Source organism: Mustelus asterias, unplaced genomic scaffold, assembly GCF_964213995.1.
Source record: "Mustelus asterias unplaced genomic scaffold, sMusAst1.hap1.1 HAP1_SCAFFOLD_446, whole genome shotgun sequence".
In the NCBI taxonomy this organism is placed as follows: domain Eukaryota; kingdom Metazoa; phylum Chordata; class Chondrichthyes; order Carcharhiniformes; family Triakidae; genus Mustelus; species Mustelus asterias.
The window spans coordinates 244,618-261,093 of record NW_027590399.1 but is presented as its reverse complement, the minus strand read 5'-3'; the positions used below and the strand labels follow the sequence as shown (position 1 = coordinate 261,093).

Sequence of the window (16,476 nt, the reverse complement as noted above, 5' to 3'; positions counted from 1 at the left end):
GAGAGGGAATTACAGGCCGGTGTTTATTCCAGAGGAGGGGGTTACAGGCCAGTGTTTATTCCGGAGGAGGGGGTTACAGGCCAGTGTTTATTCCGGAGGAGGGGGTTACAGGCGGTGTTTATTCTGGGTGGGGAGAGGGTCACATGCCAGTCTTCATTCTGGGGCACGGGGTTACAGGCTGGTATTTATTCTGAGGGAGAGGTTGCAGGCCGGTGTTTATTCTGGGTGGGGAGGGGGTCACAGGCCGATGTTTATTCTGGGGAAGGGGGTTGCAGGCCGATATTTATTCCTCGGAAGGGCGTTACAAGCCGGTGTTTATTCCGGAGGATGAGATTACAGGCCGGTGTTAATTCTGCAGGAGGTGGTTACAGGCCTGTGTTTATTCTGGGCAGGAGAGGGTGTTACAGATCGGTGTTTATTCCAGGGGAGGGGGTTACAGGCTGGTGTTTATTCCACAAGAGGGATTACAGGCTGGTTTTTATTCCGGGGGAGGGTTTACAGGCCGGGTTAATTCCGCAGAAGGGCGTTACAGGCCTGTGTTTATTCTGGATGGGGGAGGGGGTTAGAAGCAGGTATTTATTATACGGGAGGTAGTTACAGTGGCGGCACGGTAGCACAGTGGTTAGCACTGCTGCTTCACAGCTCCAGGGACCTGGGTTCGATTCCTGGCTTGGGTCACTGTCTGTGTGGAGTTTGCACGTTCTCCTCGTGTCTGCGTGGGTTTTCTCCGGGTGCTCCGGTTTCCTCCCACAGTCCAAAGATGTGCGGGTTAGGTTGATTGGCCATGATAAAATTGCCCCTTAGTTTCCTGAGATGTGTAGGTTAGAGGGATTAGTGGATAGGGTGTGTGGGGATGTGGGGGTAGGGCCTGTGGGGGTAGGGATTGTGGTCGGTGCAGACTCGATGGGCCGGGTGGCCTCTTTCTGCACTGTAGGATTCTATTCTATTCTATTCATACAGGCTGGTGTTTAATCCGGGAGAGGGGGTTATAGGCCAGTGGGTGTTTATTCTGGATGGGGGGCTGGTTACAGGCCGGTGTTTATTCCGGGGAAGGGAAGGTTACAGGCCGGTGTTTATTCTGGGGTAAGAGGTTACAGGCCGGTGTTTCTTCTGTGGGAGGGGGTTGCAGGCCGGTGTTTATTTCAGATTGGGGTGGGTTTTACCGGCTGGTGTTTATTCTGGGGAAGTCGGTTACAGCCTATGTTTATTTTAGTTGGAGAGGGCGTTTCAGGCCGGTGTTTATTCCTGGGGAAGCTGCTATATTGGAGGAGGGGATTACAGGCAGTGTTTATTCTGAGTGGGAGTGGGTTATAAGCGATATTTATTCTGAGGGGGTTACAGGCGGTGTTTATATTGGGGGTGGGGGGTTACAGGCGGTGTTTGTATTGGGGGTGGGGGGTTACAGGCGGTGTTTGTATTGGGTGGGGAATGGTTACGGGTGGTGTTTATTCTGGGGTGGTTACAGGTGGTATTTATATTGGGGGTGAGGGTTACAGGCGGTGCTTATTCTGGGTGACGAGTGGTTACAAGCGGCATTAATTCTGGGTGGGGAGTGGTCATAGGCTGGTGTTTATTCTGGGTGAGGAGTGGTTACAAGCGGTATTTATTCATGGTGGGGAATGGATTACAGGCAGTTTTTATTCTGGGTGAGGAGTGGGTTATAGACTGGTGTTTATTCTGGGTGGGGAATGGTTCTAGGTGGTATTTATTCAGGGTGGGGAGTGATATATAGGCGATGTTTATTCTGGGTGGGGAATGGTTATGGGTGGTGTTTATTCAGAGTGGGGAGTGGGTTATAGGCGGTATTTATTCTGGGTGGGAATGGGTTATTGGCTGGTGTTATTCAGGGTGGGAAGGGTTATAGGCTGGTGTTTATTCTGGGTGAGGAGTGGGTTATAGGCTGGTGCTTGTTCTGGGTGGGAGTGGGTTATAGGCTGGTGTTTATTCTGGGTGGGAGTGGGTTATAGGCTGGTGTTTATTCTGGGTGAGGAGTGGGTTATAGGCTGGTGTTTATTCTGGGTGAGGAGTGGGTTATAGGCTGGTGCTTGTTCTGGGTGGGAGTGGGTTATAGGCTGGTGTTTATTCTGGGTGGGAGGGGTTATAGGCTGGTGTTTATTCCTGGTGGGAGTGGGTTATAGGCTGGTGTTTATTCTGGGTGGGAGGGGTTATAGGCTGGTGTTTATTCCTGGTGGGAGTGGGTTATAGGCTGGTGTTTATTCCTGGTGGGAGTGGGTTGTAGGCTGGTGTTTATTCCTGGTGGGAGTGGGTTGTAGGCTGGTGTTTATTCTGGGTGGGAGTGGGTTATAGGCTGGTGTTTATTCTGGGTGGGAGGGGTTATAGGCTGGTGCTTATTCTGGGTGGGAGGGGTTATAGGCTGGTGTTTATTCTGGGTGAGGAGTGGGTTGTAGGCTGGTGTTTATTCTGGGTGAGGAGTGGGTTATAGGCTGGTGTTTATTCTGGGTGGGAGGGGTTATAGGCTGGTGTTTATTCTGGGTGGGAGTGGGTTATAGGCTGGTGTTTATTCTGGGTGGGAGGGGTTATAGGCTGGTGTTTATTCTGGGTGGGAGTGGGTTATAGGCTGGTGTTTATTCTGGGTGGGAGTGGGTTATAGGCTGGTGTTTATTCTGGGTGAGGAGTGGGTTATAGGCTGGTGTTTATTCTGGGTGGGGAATGGTTCTAGGTGGTATTTATTCAGGGTGGGGAGTGATATATAGGCGATGTTTATTCTGGGTGGGGAATGGTTATGGGTGGTGTTTATTCTGAGTGGGAGTGGGTTATAAGCGATATTTATTCTGAGGGGGTTACAGGCGGTGTTTATATTGGGGGTGGGGGGTTACAGGCGGTGTTTGTATTGGGGGTGGGGGGTTACAGGCGGTGTTTGTATTGGGTGGGGAATGGTTACGGGTGGTGTTTATTCTGGGGTGGTTACAGGTGGTATTTATATTGGGGGTGAGGGTTACAGGCGGTGCTTATTCTGGGTGACGAGTGGTTACAAGCGGCATTAATTCTGGGTGGGGAGTGGTCATAGGCTGGTGTTTATTCTGGGTGAGGAGTGGTTACAAGCGGTATTTATTCATGGTGGGGAATGGATTACAGGCAGTTTTTATTCTGGGTGAGGAGTGGGTTATAGACTGGTGTTTATTCTGGGTGGGGAATGGTTCTAGGTGGTATTTATTCAGGGTGGGGAGTGATATATAGGCGATGTTTATTCTGGGTGGGGAATGGTTATGGGTGGTGTTTATTCAGAGTGGGGAGTGGGTTATAGGCGGTATTTATTCTGGGTGGGAATGGGTTATTGGCTGGTGTTATTCAGGGTGGGAAGGGTTATAGGCTGGTGTTTATTCTGGGTGAGGAGTGGGTTATAGGCTGGTGCTTGTTCTGGGTGGGAGTGGGTTATAGGCTGGTGTTTATTCTGGGTGGGAGTGGGTTATAGGCTGGTGTTTATTCTGGGTGAGGAGTGGGTTATAGGCTGGTGTTTATTCTGGGTGAGGAGTGGGTTATAGGCTGGTGCTTGTTCTGGGTGGGAGTGGGTTATAGGCTGGTGTTTATTCTGGGTGGGAGGGGTTATAGGCTGGTGTTTATTCCTGGTGGGAGTGGGTTATAGGCTGGTGTTTATTCTGGGTGGGAGGGGTTATAGGCTGGTGTTTATTCCTGGTGGGAGTGGGTTATAGGCTGGTGTTTATTCCTGGTGGGAGTGGGTTGTAGGCTGGTGTTTATTCCTGGTGGGAGTGGGTTGTAGGCTGGTGTTTATTCTGGGTGGGAGTGGGTTATAGGCTGGTGTTTATTCTGGGTGGGAGGGGTTATAGGCTGGTGCTTATTCTGGGTGGGAGGGGTTATAGGCTGGTGTTTATTCTGGGTGAGGAGTGGGTTGTAGGCTGGTGTTTATTCTGGGTGAGGAGTGGGTTATAGGCTGGTGTTTATTCTGGGTGGGAGGGGTTATAGGCTGGTGTTTATTCTGGGTGGGAGTGGGTTATAGGCTGGTGTTTATTCTGGGTGGGAGGGGTTATAGGCTGGTGTTTATTCTGGGTGGGAGTGGGTTATAGGCTGGTGTTTATTCTGGGTGGGAGTGGGTTATAGGCTGGTGTTTATTCTGGGTGAGGAGTGGGTTATAGGCTGGTGTTTATTCTGGGTGGGGAATGGTTCTAGGTGGTATTTATTCAGGGTGGGGAGTGATATATAGGCGATGTTTATTCTGGGTGGGGAATGGTTATGGGTGGTGTTTATTCAGAGTGGGGAGTGGGTTATAGGCGGTATTTATTCTGGGTGGGAATGGGTTATTGGCTGGTGTTATTCAGGGTGGGAAGGGTTATAGGCTGGTGTTTATTCTGGGTGAGGAGTGGGTTATAGGCTGGTGCTTGTTCTGGGTGGGAGTGGGTTATAGGCTGGTGTTTATTCTGGGTGGGAGTGGGTTATAGGCTGGTGTTTATTCTGGGTGAGGAGTGGGTTATAGGCTGGTGTTTATTCTGGGTGAGGAGTGGGTTATAGGCTGGTGCTTGTTCTGGGTGGGAGTGGGTTATAGGCTGGTGTTTATTCTGGGTGGGAGGGGTTATAGGCTGGTGTTTATTCCTGGTGGGAGTGGGTTATAGGCTGGTGTTTATTCTGGGTGGGAGGGGTTATAGGCTGGTGTTTATTCCTGGTGGGAGTGGGTTATAGGCTGGTGTTTATTCCTGGTGGGAGTGGGTTGTAGGCTGGTGTTTATTCCTGGTGGGAGTGGGTTGTAGGCTGGTGTTTATTCTGGGTGGGAGTGGGTTATAGGCTGGTGTTTATTCTGGGTGGGAGGGGTTATAGGCTGGTGCTTATTCTGGGTGGGAGGGGTTATAGGCTGGTGTTTATTCTGGGTGAGGAGTGGGTTGTAGGCTGGTGTTTATTCTGGGTGAGGAGTGGGTTATAGGCTGGTGTTTATTCTGGGTGGGAGGGGTTATAGGCTGGTGTTTATTCTGGGTGGGAGTGGGTTATAGGCTGGTGTTTATTCTGGGTGGGAGGGGTTATAGGCTGGTGTTTATTCTGGGTGGGAGTGGGTTATAGGCTGGTGTTTATTCTGGGTGGGAGTGGGTTATAGGCTGGTGTTTATTCTGGGTGAGGAGTGGGTTATAGGCTGGTGTTTATTCTGGGTGGGAGTGGGTTATAGGCTGGTGTTTATTCTGGGTGAGGAGTGGGTTATAGGCTGGTGTTTATTCTGGGTGGGAGTGGGTTATAGGCTGGTGTTTATTCTGGGTGGGAGTGGGTTATAGGCTGGTGTTTATTCTGGGTGGGAGTGGGTTATAGGCTGGTGTTTATTCTGGGTGGGAGTGGGTTATAGGCTGGTGTTTATTCTGGGTGGGAGTGGGTTATAGGCTGGTGTTTATTCTGGGTGGGAGTGGGTTATAGGCTGGTGTTTATTCTGGGTGGGAGGGGTTATAGGCTGGTGCTTGTTCTGGGTGAGGAGTGGGTTGTAGGCTGGTGCTTGTTCTGGGTGGGAGTGGGTTATAGGCTGGTGTTTATTCTGGGTGGGAGGGGTTATAGGCTGGTGCTTGTTCTGGGTGAGGAGTGGGTTATAGGCTGGTGTTTATTCTGGGTGGGAGTGGGTTATAGGCTGGTGTTTATTCTGGGTGGGAGTGGGTTATAGGCTGGTGCTTGTTCTGGGTGGGAGTGGGTTATAGGCTGGTGTTTATTCCTGGTGGGAGTGGGTTGTAGGCTGGTGTTTATTCTGGGTGGGAGGGGTTATAGGCTGGTGTTTATTCCTGGTGGGAGTGGGTTATAGGCTGGTGTTTATTCCTGGTGGGAGTGGGTTGTAGGCTGGTGTTTATTCCTGGTGGGAGTGGGTTGTAGGCTGGTGTTTATTCCTGGTGGGAGTGGGTTGTAGGCTGGTGTTTATTCTGGGTGGGAGTGGGTTATAGGCTGGTGTTTATTCTGGGTGGGAGGGGTTATAGGCTGGTGCTTATTCTGGGTGGGAGGGGTTATAGGCTGGTGTTTATTCTGGGTGGGAGGGGTTATAGGCTGGTGTTTATTCTGGGTGGGAGGGGTTATAGGCTGGTGTTTATTCTGGGTGGGAGTGGGTTATAGGCTGGTGCTTGTTCTGGGTGGGAGTGGGTTATAGGCTGGTGTTTATTCTGGGTGGGAGTGGGTTATAGGCTGGTGTTTATTCTGGGTGGGAGTGGGTTATAGGCTGGTGTTTATTCTGGTGGGAGTGGGTTATAGGCTGGTGTTTATTCTGGGTGGGAGTGGGTTATAGGCTGGTGTTTATTCTGGGTGGGAGTGGGTTATAGGCTGGTGTTTATTCTGGGTGAGGAGTGGGTTATAGGCTGGTGTTTATTCTGGGTGGGAGTGGGTTATAGGCTGGTGTTTATTCTGGGTGAGGAGTGGGTTATAGGCTGGTGTTTATTCTGGGTGAGGAGTGGGTTATAGGCTGGTGTTTATTCTGGGTGGGAGTGGGTTATAGGCTGGTGTTTATTCTGGGTGGGAGGGGTTATAGGCTGGTGCTTGTTCTGGGTGAGGAGTGGGTTATAGGCTGGTGTTTATTCTGGGTGGGAGTGGGTTATAGGCTGGTGCTTGTTCTGGGTGAGGAGTGGGTTATAGGCTGGTGCTTGTTCTGGGTGGGAGTGGGTTATAAGCTGGTGTTTATTCTGGGTGGGAGGGGTTATAGGCTGGTGCTTATTCTGGGTGGGAGGGGTTATAGGCTGGTGCTTGTTCTGGGTGAGGAGTGGGTTATAGGCTGGTGCTTGTTCTGGGTGGGAGTGGGTTATAAGCTGGTGTTTATTCTGGGTGGGAGGGGTTATAGGCTGGTGTTTATTCTGGGTGGGAGGGGTTATAGGCTGGTGTTTATTCTGGGTGGGAGTGGGTTATAGGCTGGTGTTTATTCTGGGTGGGAGGGGTTATAGGCTGGTGTTTATTCTGGGTGGGAGGGGTTATATGCGGTTGTTTATTCTGGGTGGGAGTGGGTTATAGGCTGGTGTTTATTCTGGGTGGGAGGGGTTATATGCGGTTGTTTATTCTGGGTGGGAGTGGGTTATAGGCTGGTGTTTATTCTGGGTGGGAGGGGTTATATGCGGTTGTTTATTCTGGGTGGGAGTGGGTTATAGGCTGGTGTTTATTCTGGGTGGGAGGGGTTATATGCGGTTGTTTATTCTGGGTGGGAGTGGGTTATAGGCTGCTGTTTATTCTGGGTGGGAGTGGGTTGTAGGCTGCTGTTTATTCCTGGTGGGAGTGGGTTGTAGGCTGGTGTTTATTCTGGGTGGGAGTGAGTTGTAGGCTGGTGTTTATTCCTGGTGGGAGTGGGTTGTAGGCTGGTGTTTATTCCTGGTGGGAGTGGGTTATAAGCTGGTGTTTATTCTGGGTGGGAGTGGGTTATAAGCTGGTGTTTATTCCTGGTGGGAGTGGGTTATAAGCTGGTGTTTATTCTGGGTGGGAGTGGGTTATAAGCTGGTGTTTATTCCTGGTGGGAGTGGGTTATAGGCTGGTGTTTATTCCTGGTGGGAGTGGGTTATAAGCTGGTGTTTATTCTGGGTGGGAGTGGGTTATAAGCTGGTGTTTATTCCTGGTGGGAGTGGGTTATAGGCCGGTGTTTATTCCTGGTGGGAGTGGGTTATAGGCTGGTGTTTATTCTGGGTGGGAGTGGGTTATAGGCTGGTGTTTATTCCTGGTGGGAGTAGGTTATAAGCCGGTGTTTATTCCTGGTGGGAGTGGGTTATAAGCCGGTGTTTATTCCTGGTGGGAGTAGGTTATAAGCTGCTGTTTATTCCTGGTAGGAGTGGGTTGTAGGCTGGTGTTTATTCTGGGTGGGAGTGGGTTATAGGCTGGTGTTTATTCTGGGTGGGAGTGTGTTATAAGCTGGTGTTTATTCCTGGTGGGAGTGGGTTGTAGGCTGGTGTTTATTCCTGGTGGGAGTGGGTTATAGGCTGGTGTTTATTCCTGGTGGGAGTGGGTTATAAGCTGGTGCTTGTTCTGGGTGGGAGTGGGTTATAGGCTGGTGTTTATTCTGGGTGGGAGTGTGTTATAAGCTGGTGTTTATTCCTGGTGGGAGTGGGTTATAGGCTGGTGTTTATTCCTGGTGGGAGTGGGTTGTAGGCTGGTGTTTATTCCTGGTGGGAGTGGGTTATAGGCTGGTGTTTATTCTGGGTGGGAGTGGGTTATAAGCTGGTGTTTATTCCTGGTGGGAGTGGGTTGTAGGCTGGTGTTTATTCCTGGTGGGAGTGGGTTATAGGCTGGTGTTTATTCCTGGTGGGAGTGGGTTATAAACTGGTGTTTATTCTGGGTGGGAGGGGTTATAGGCTGGTGTTTATTCTGGGTGGGAGTGGGTTATAGGCTGGTGTTTATTCTGGGTGGGAGTGGGTTATAGGCTGGTGTTTATTCTGGGTGGGAGTGGGTTATAGGCTGGTGTTTATTCCTGGTGGGAGTGGGTTATAGGCTGGTGTTTATTCCTGGTGGGAGTGGGTTATAGGCTGGTGTTTATTCTGGGTGGGAGTGGGTTATAAGCTGGTGTTTATTCCTGGTGGGAGTGGGTTGTAGGCTGGTGTTTATTCCTGGTGGGAGTGGGTTATAGGCTGGTGTTTATTCCTGGTGGGAGTGGGTTATAGGCTGGTGTTTATTCCTGGTGGGAGTGGGTTATAGGCTGGTGTTTATTCCTGGTGGGAGTGGGTTATAAACTGGTGTTTATTCTGGGTGGGAGGGGTTATAGGCTGGTGTTTATTCTGGGTGGGAGTGGGTTATAGGCTGGTGTTTATTCTGGGTAGGAGGGGTTATATGTGGTTGTTTATTCTGGGTGGGAGTGGGTTATAGGCTGGTGTTTATTCCTGGTGGGAGTGGGTTATAGGCTGGTGTTTATTCCTGGTGGGAGTGGGTTATAGGCTGGTGTTTATTCCTGGTGGGAGTGGGTTATAAGCTGGTGTTTATTCCTGGTGGGAGTGGGTTGTAGGCTGGTGTTTATTCCTGGTGGGAGTGGGTTGTAGGCTGGTGTTTATTCTGGGTGGGAGTGGGTTGTAGGCTGGTGTTTATTCCTGGTGGGAGTGGGTTATAAGCTGGTGTTTATTCCTGGTGGGAGTGGGTTATAAGCTGGTGTTTATTCTGGGTGGGAGTGTGTTATAAGGTGGTGTTTATTCCTGGTGGGAGTGGGTTATAAGCTGGTGTTTATTCTGGGTGGGAGTGGGTTATAAGCTGGTGTTTATTCTGGGTGGGAGTGGGTTGTAGGCTGGTGTTTATTCCTGGTGGGAGTGGGTTGTAGGCTGGTGTTTATGCTGTGTGAGGAGTGGGTTATATGCGGTTGTTTATTCCTGGTGGGAGTGGGTTATAAGCTGGTGTTTATTCTGGGTGAGGAGTGGGTTATAGGCTGGTGTTTATTCCTGGTGGGAGTGGGTTATATGCGGTTGTTTATTCCTGGTGGGAGTGGGTTATAGGCTGGTGTTTATTCCTGGTGGGAGTGGGTTATAGACTGGTGTTTATTCTGGGTGGGAGGGGAGGGGGTTTGGTAGTAAGGATATTGTTGATTCTGGGTGGGAGGGGAGGGGGTTATAAGCTGGTGTTTATTCTGGGTGGGAGGGGAGGGGGTTTGGTAGTAAGGATATTGTTGATTCTGGGTGGGAGGGGAGGGGGTTTGGTAGTAAGGATATTGTTGATTCTGGGTGGGAGGGGGTTTGGTAGTAAGGGTATTGTTTATTCTGGGTGGGAGGGGAGGGGGTTTGATAATAAGGATATTGTTGATTCTGGGTGGGAGCGGAGGGGGTTTGGTAGTAAGGATATTGTTGATTCTGGAGAATGGACCCGTTGCAGCCGTGTGAGTTTTGATGGTTTCTGCTCTTTGCCTTTTCACAGGAAGATACCTTGCAGGACTTTTTCAAACCCCAGGAACTTTCAAGGAACAACCAGTGGTTGTGCCCTTTTTGTGCAAGGAGAATGCCTGCACAGCAGGTACATCAACAACTTGTGTTTATATAGCACCTTTAATATTGTAAGCATTCCAATGTAGTGCTCTGGAGCATGAGAAAACAACACATGACACAGCCAAATAGAGAATGTCTGGTCTCATGAGCAGGCGATTGGTCACAACTAGATTTCAAGGTGTATCTGGAAGGAGGGACGTGAGGTAGAGGGATTAAGATGTTTAGGGAGAGAATTCCAGAGAATGGGAATCAGGCAGCTGAAGGCACAGCCACCAGTGGTGGAGTGATTAAAATCAAAGCTGCTTAAGAAGGCAGAGTTAAGGAGTGCAGCTATCACAGAGTGATGAGGGGCTGGAGGTGATTACAGAGATAAGGAGTGGTGAGGCCCTGGGGGAAATTGAAATGTCTCCTGTCAGTGCAAGATGGCCACCAATCCCATCCGCGAATGCACAGCGGGCACCATCAATCGCGCTCACTCACTCCGCCACCCCAGAGAGGAATGTTTGAAAAGGGTTAATGGTAGCAAGCTGCATGCTTCCTTACAGTAATCCCTGTTCAACTGCTACTTACAGGAGCTGAACCCTTCTCCTGTGCACAATCTTAAATCTTTGCCTTTGATCTTTCTAGGGTTTCAGGCTTGTCTCAGTTCCTGAGATTCTGAACCTGCATCTGAATCGATTTTGTACTTCATCCTCACCTTATGGTTACACCAAAAAAATCTGTGCCTCGTTGAGATTTCCTGAAAAACTGAATCTCGACCATCTTCCAATTTCAGAAAAGACACAGAAGTGTGGAAATGGCCAGGTAAGCTGACAGTTTACTGGACTATAATCAGTCTGAAACACCTGACCAGGTATGACAGACTACTTCAGCAGAATATGCATTCAGCACCTGGCCAGGTGAGTGGGTTAGAGGCGGTATTTATTCTGGGTGGGGAGTGGGTTATAGGCGGTGTTTATTCTGGGTGGGGAGTGGGTTATAGGAGGTATTTATTCTGGGTGGGGAGTGGGTTATAGGCGGTGTTTATTCTGGGTGGGGAATGGTTACGGGTGGTATTTATTCAGGGTGTAACCATTCCCCACCCAGAATCAACACCCGCCTATAACCCACTCCCCATGGCCAGTATACCACACCAGAATCTGTCTGAAACGCCTGGCCAGGTGAGAAACTGTAAAGAGAACAAAAAACAAAGACAAGTAAGCACAGGAACAGGCCCTTCAGCCCTCCAAGCCTGTGCCGATTGTGATGCCCTAACTAAACTAAACTAAACCTTCTGCTCTTATTTGGTCCATATCCCTCTATTCCCTCCCTATTCATGTACCTGTCCAAATGCCTCTTAAATATTGCTAATGTGCCTGCTACCACCACATCCTCTGACAGTGCGTTCCAGGCAGTGTTTGATGGGGACAGTGTAGAGGGAGCTTTATCTGTATCTAACCTGGTGCTGTACCTGTTCTCGGAATGTTTGATCTGGACAGTGTAGAGGAAGATTAAAAGAACAAAGAAATGTATAGCACATGAACAGGCCCTTCGGCCCTCCAAGCCAGTGCCAATCATGATACCCTAACTAAAAAAACCTTTTGCCCTTACTGGATCCATATCTCTCTATTTCCTCCCTATTCATGTACCCCATCCAGATGCCTCTTAAATGTTGCTAATGTACCTGCTTCTACCACATTCTCTGGCAGCGCATCCCAGACACCCACCACTCTCTGCATAAAAACCTTCCCCGCACATCTCCCTTAAACTTTCCCCCTCTCACGTTAAACCTCTGCCCCCTTGTAATTGACACTTCTATCCTTGGAAAAAGCCCCTGACTATCCACCCTATCTATACCTCTCATAATTTTGTAGACCTGTATCAGGTCTCCCCTCAGTCTCCCTGTCTTTCGAGTGAAAATAATCCTAGTCTATTCAACCTCTCCATACAACCAACACCCTTGAGACCAGGAAACATCCTGGCGAACCTTCTTTGCATTGCCTCCAAAGCTTTCACATCCTTCTGGTAGTGTGGTGACCAGAACTGCATGCAATACACCAAATGCGGCCTAACTAAGTTTTTATATAGCTGCAACATGATTTCCCAACTCTTGTACTCAATGCCCTGGTTGGCCGATGAAGGCAAGCATGCCATATGCCTTCTTAATCACTTTGGCCACCTGTGTTGCCACTTATAGGGAACGGTGGATCTTCACACCCAGATCCCTCTGTAAGTTAATGTTCCAAAGGGTTCTGCCATTTACAGTATAATTCATACCTAAATTTGATCCTCCAAAATGCATCACCTCGCATTTGACCAGATTAAACTCCATCTGCCATTTCTGTGCTCAAGTCTCCAATCTATCTATATTTTGTTGTATCCTCTGACAATCCCTGGCACTATCAGCAACTCCATGAATCTCATGTCATCCGCAAACTTATTACATTTTCCTCCAGATCATTTATATATACCTCAAACAACAGAGGTCCCAGCACTGATCCCTGCGGAACACCACTACCAACGGATCCCCATTCTGAAAAGCGCCATTCCATCGCTACTCTCTGTCTTCTATAACCAAGCCAGTTCTGTGTCCATCTAGCTAGCCCACCCCGAATCGCATGTGATTTTAGATTCTGTAACAGTCTGCCATGTGGGACCTTGTCAGATGCCTTACTAAAGTCCATATAAACTACATCCACAGCCCTTCTCTCATCAGTTATCTTTGTCACCTCTTCAAAAAACTTAATCAAGTTGGTGGGACATGACCTTCCCTGCACAAAACCATGCTGCCTGTCTCTAATTTGTCCACTTTCTTCTAAATGTGCATATATTCTGTCCCTCAGTATCTTCTCCAAAAGTTTCCCCACCACTGACATCAGGCCCATCGGCTTATAATTTCCTGGATTATCCCTGCTTCCTTTCTTAAACAAGGGACAACATTGGCTATTCTCCAGTCCTCTGGCACCTTGCTTGTGGTCAATAAGAATGTGAGGATATCTGCTAAAGCCCCAGCTATTTCTCCCCTTACCTCCCACAGTAACCTGGGATAGATCCCATCCGGCCCTGTGGACTTGTCTACCTTAATGCAATTTAGGATACTCAGCATTTCCTCCTTCGATATATTGACATTCTCTAGAGTGTTCACAGACCTATACCTGACATCAGCATCCATCATGTCCTCCTCCTTGGTGAATACCGATACAAAGTACTCATTAAAGATCTCACCCACTTCCTGTGGCTCCACACATAACTTCCCTCCATTGTCCTTGAGTGGGCCTGCTCTTTTTCTTGCTACTGTCTTTCTCCTAATATGTGCATAAAAAGCCTTGGGATTCTCCTTGACCGTATTTGCTAAAGACACTTCATGGCCCCGTTTAGCTCTCCTAATTGCATGTTTAAGTTCTTTCCTACTTTCACTATATTCTTCAGGGGCTTCGTCAGTTTTTAGATGCCTAGACCTATCATAGACCTTTTTCCTTTTGATTAAGCTTACAATTTCCATCGTCATCCATGGTTCCCGAATCCTGCCATTTCTATCCTTCATTTTTGCAGGGACATGTCTGACTTGCACTTCAATCAACTGGCCTTTAAAAGCCTCCCACATGCCAGATGTGGATTTGCTCTTAAATAGCCACTCCCAGTTCCTGTCTAACTTGGATGTAATTGGCCCTCGCCCAATTAAGCACCCTCACCCGAGGGCCACTCTTGCCCTTATCCATGACTACCCGAAATATTATGGCATTATGATTGCTAAGCCCATAAATACTCCCCCATTGAAACATAGATCACCTGGCCCATCTCACTCCCTGATGCCAAGTTTAGTATGGCCCCCTCCATGGTTGGATTGTCAACATACTGTATCAAAACGCCCTCCTGGCCACATCTAACAAATTGCACTCCATCCAAGCCCCTGGCTGTAAGGGAGTCCCAATCAATATGGGGGAAGTCAGAGTCACCCATCACAACTACCCTGCTTTTTTCACAGCTTTTCAGTGTCTGACTTCACAAATTCACCAGATTCTCATAGATAGAAACCCTACAGTGCAGAAGGAGGCCATTCGGCCCATTGAGTCTGCACCGACCACAATCCCACCCAGGCCCTACCCCCACATATTTTACCCGCTAATCCCTCTAACCGACGCATCTCAGGACTCTAAGGGGCAATTTTTTTTTTAACCTGGCCAATCAACCTAACCCGCACATCTTTTGAACTGTGGGAGGAAACCGGAGGGTGAGGCCACCTCCTGGAACCAAATGTCTAGGGAGCTTTCCCCCTCTCGGATGCATTGCAGTCTCTGAAGCTCGGACTCCAGCTCATTAATTCTTTGCCAAAGTTTCTTGAGCTGCAGACACTAATTGCAAATGTGATTACTGAAGATCACAAAGATGTCCACCATTTCCCACATACTACAGCTGCAACATTTGACCTGCCCTGCCAGCCTGATTGTGTTTTAGTGAACTAAATAATTATTTTCTTAATTGCATTTTCAATAATACCTCTAGTCCTGGCTACCACAAAACTGTGGCCTCAGTTATTTGCAATATATATTTTTAACTTTGATGAGGTTATGTAATCTATCCATGTTAGCTGATGATACAAGGTTAGAGAAAGGAGCAAGCTAGTGAGTCTACTGAAGAGTGAAGTTAGTAGATTTTTGTGTACTATTGAATCAATAGTTTGGCAGCAATCGGGCGGCACAGTGGTTAGCACTGCTGTCTCACAGCGCCAGGGACGTGAGTTAAATTCTGGCCTCGGATGACTCTCCCCATGTCTGGGTGGGTTTCCTCCAGGTGCTCCGGTTTCCTCCCACAGTCCAAAGATGTGCCAGTTAGGTTGACTGGCCATGGTAAATTGCCCTTTAGTGTCGGGGAACTAGCAGGGTAAATACATGGGGATAGGGCCTGGGTGGAATTGTTGTCGGTGCAGGCTTGGTGGACCGAATGGCCTCCTTCTGCAGTGTAGTGATTCTATGATTCTAAGGGTTATGGGGATAGAGTGGGAAGGTGCAGTTGATATAGAAATTCATCTGTGATTGAATCGAATGAGAGGCTGAATGGCCTACCCCTTATGCTCTGATATCTTGATTTCCACAGGAATGCTGGCTGTATCAGCTTTATGCAGTTCTGGCCCACAAAGGATTCGCATCCTTTGGGCATTACACTGTGTATGTAAAGTCTTTCATTGACTCTAAGTGGTACCACATGAATGATTCCAGCGTGCATCAGGTAAGAGTTATGTCAAAACAGAACTTGGGCAAGTGTAGGAGGGACCACTCTGAAAGCTTTCAGTTGGTTACAGTGTCTGCTACCATGTAGTTCCTAATACTTTTTAAAGAAATGTTTACATGCTCTTTTGTGGATGGTTTGCCATTTTCATAGAAATCATAGAAACCCTACAATGCTGAAAGAGGCCATTTGGCCCATCGAGTCTGCACCGACCACAATCCCACCCAGGCCCTACCCCCATATCCCTACATATTTACCCGCTAATCCCTCGAATTTACACATCTCAGGACACTAAGGGGCAATTTTAGCATGGCCAATCAACCTAACCCACACATCTTTGGACTGTGGGAGGAAACCGGAGCACCCGGAGGAAACCCACGCAGACACGAGGAGAATGTGCAAACTCCACACAGACTTTGACCCAAGCCGGGAATCGAACCCAAGCCCGTGGAGCTGTGAAGCAGCAGTGCTAACCACTGTGCTACCGTGCCGCCCACTTTGTATAAGGAAAAACTTTATTCTCAATCCCAAAAATACATAACACAAAAAGAATAGTGAAATTAATATTTGTGGAGATGTAGAGGCTTTTATCCTTCACCAAGAATCCTGACTGTGGACTGAGTCCATTTTCTCTGGGACATGGGACTTTATCAACTGGCAGACAAAGTTTGTGAAAGCTCGTCGCCTCTGTTCACTGTGAGGGCAGAATGGCAACGGAACCTCAATCCAGCCCCACACTGAAACATCGGAGATAGTAACCAGGTACCAGTATCTTACCCCATGCTGTACCTGTCCTGGGAGTGTTTGATGAGAACAGTGTAGAGTGAGATTTAGTATCTATCTAACCCCTTGCTGTACCTGTCCTGGGAATGTTTGATGGTGACCGTGTCGAGGGAGTTTTACTCTTTATCTAACCCCATGCTGTTTCTGTCCTGGTAGTGCTTAATGGGGACAATGTAGAGGGAGCGTTACTCTGTATCTAACCCCATGATGTACCTGTCTTGGGAGTGTTTGATGGATGGTGACCGTGTCGAGGGAGTTCTATTCTTTATCTAACCCCATGCTGTTTCTGTCCTGGTAGTGCTTGATGGGGACAATGTAGAGGGAGCTTTGCTTTATATCGGAACCCTATGCTCTACCTGTCCTGAGAGTGATTGATGTGGACAGTGTAGATGGAGCCTTACTCTGTATCTAGCCCCATGCTGTACTTGTCCTGAGAGATTTTGATGGTGACAGTGTGGAGGGAGCGTAACTCTGTTTATAACACCGTGCTGTACCTATCCTGGGAGTGTTTGATGGGGACAATTTAGCGGGAGCTTTACTCTGTATCTAATCCTGTACTGTACCTGTTGTGGGAGTGTTTGATGGGACGGTGTAAAGGGAGCTTTATTCTGTATCTAACCTCATACAGCGCCTGTGC

General features: G+C 48.6%; 1 protein-coding gene across 1 annotated transcript in view; it reads left to right on the top strand.

Annotated features, from left to right (window-relative positions):
* Window positions 1–16,476, top strand: part of LOC144486748 (ubl carboxyl-terminal hydrolase 18-like) — a 131,571-nt gene that overhangs the window by 63,990 nt on the left and 51,105 nt on the right. Inside the window, exons 7-9 of the mRNA XM_078204775.1 lie at window positions 9,784–9,879; window positions 10,479–10,655; window positions 14,925–15,056. Coding sequence (XP_078060901.1) covers window positions 9,784–9,879; window positions 10,479–10,655; window positions 14,925–15,056 — 405 coding nt within the window. The remainder of the gene's footprint in view (window positions 1–9,783; window positions 9,880–10,478; window positions 10,656–14,924; window positions 15,057–16,476) is intronic.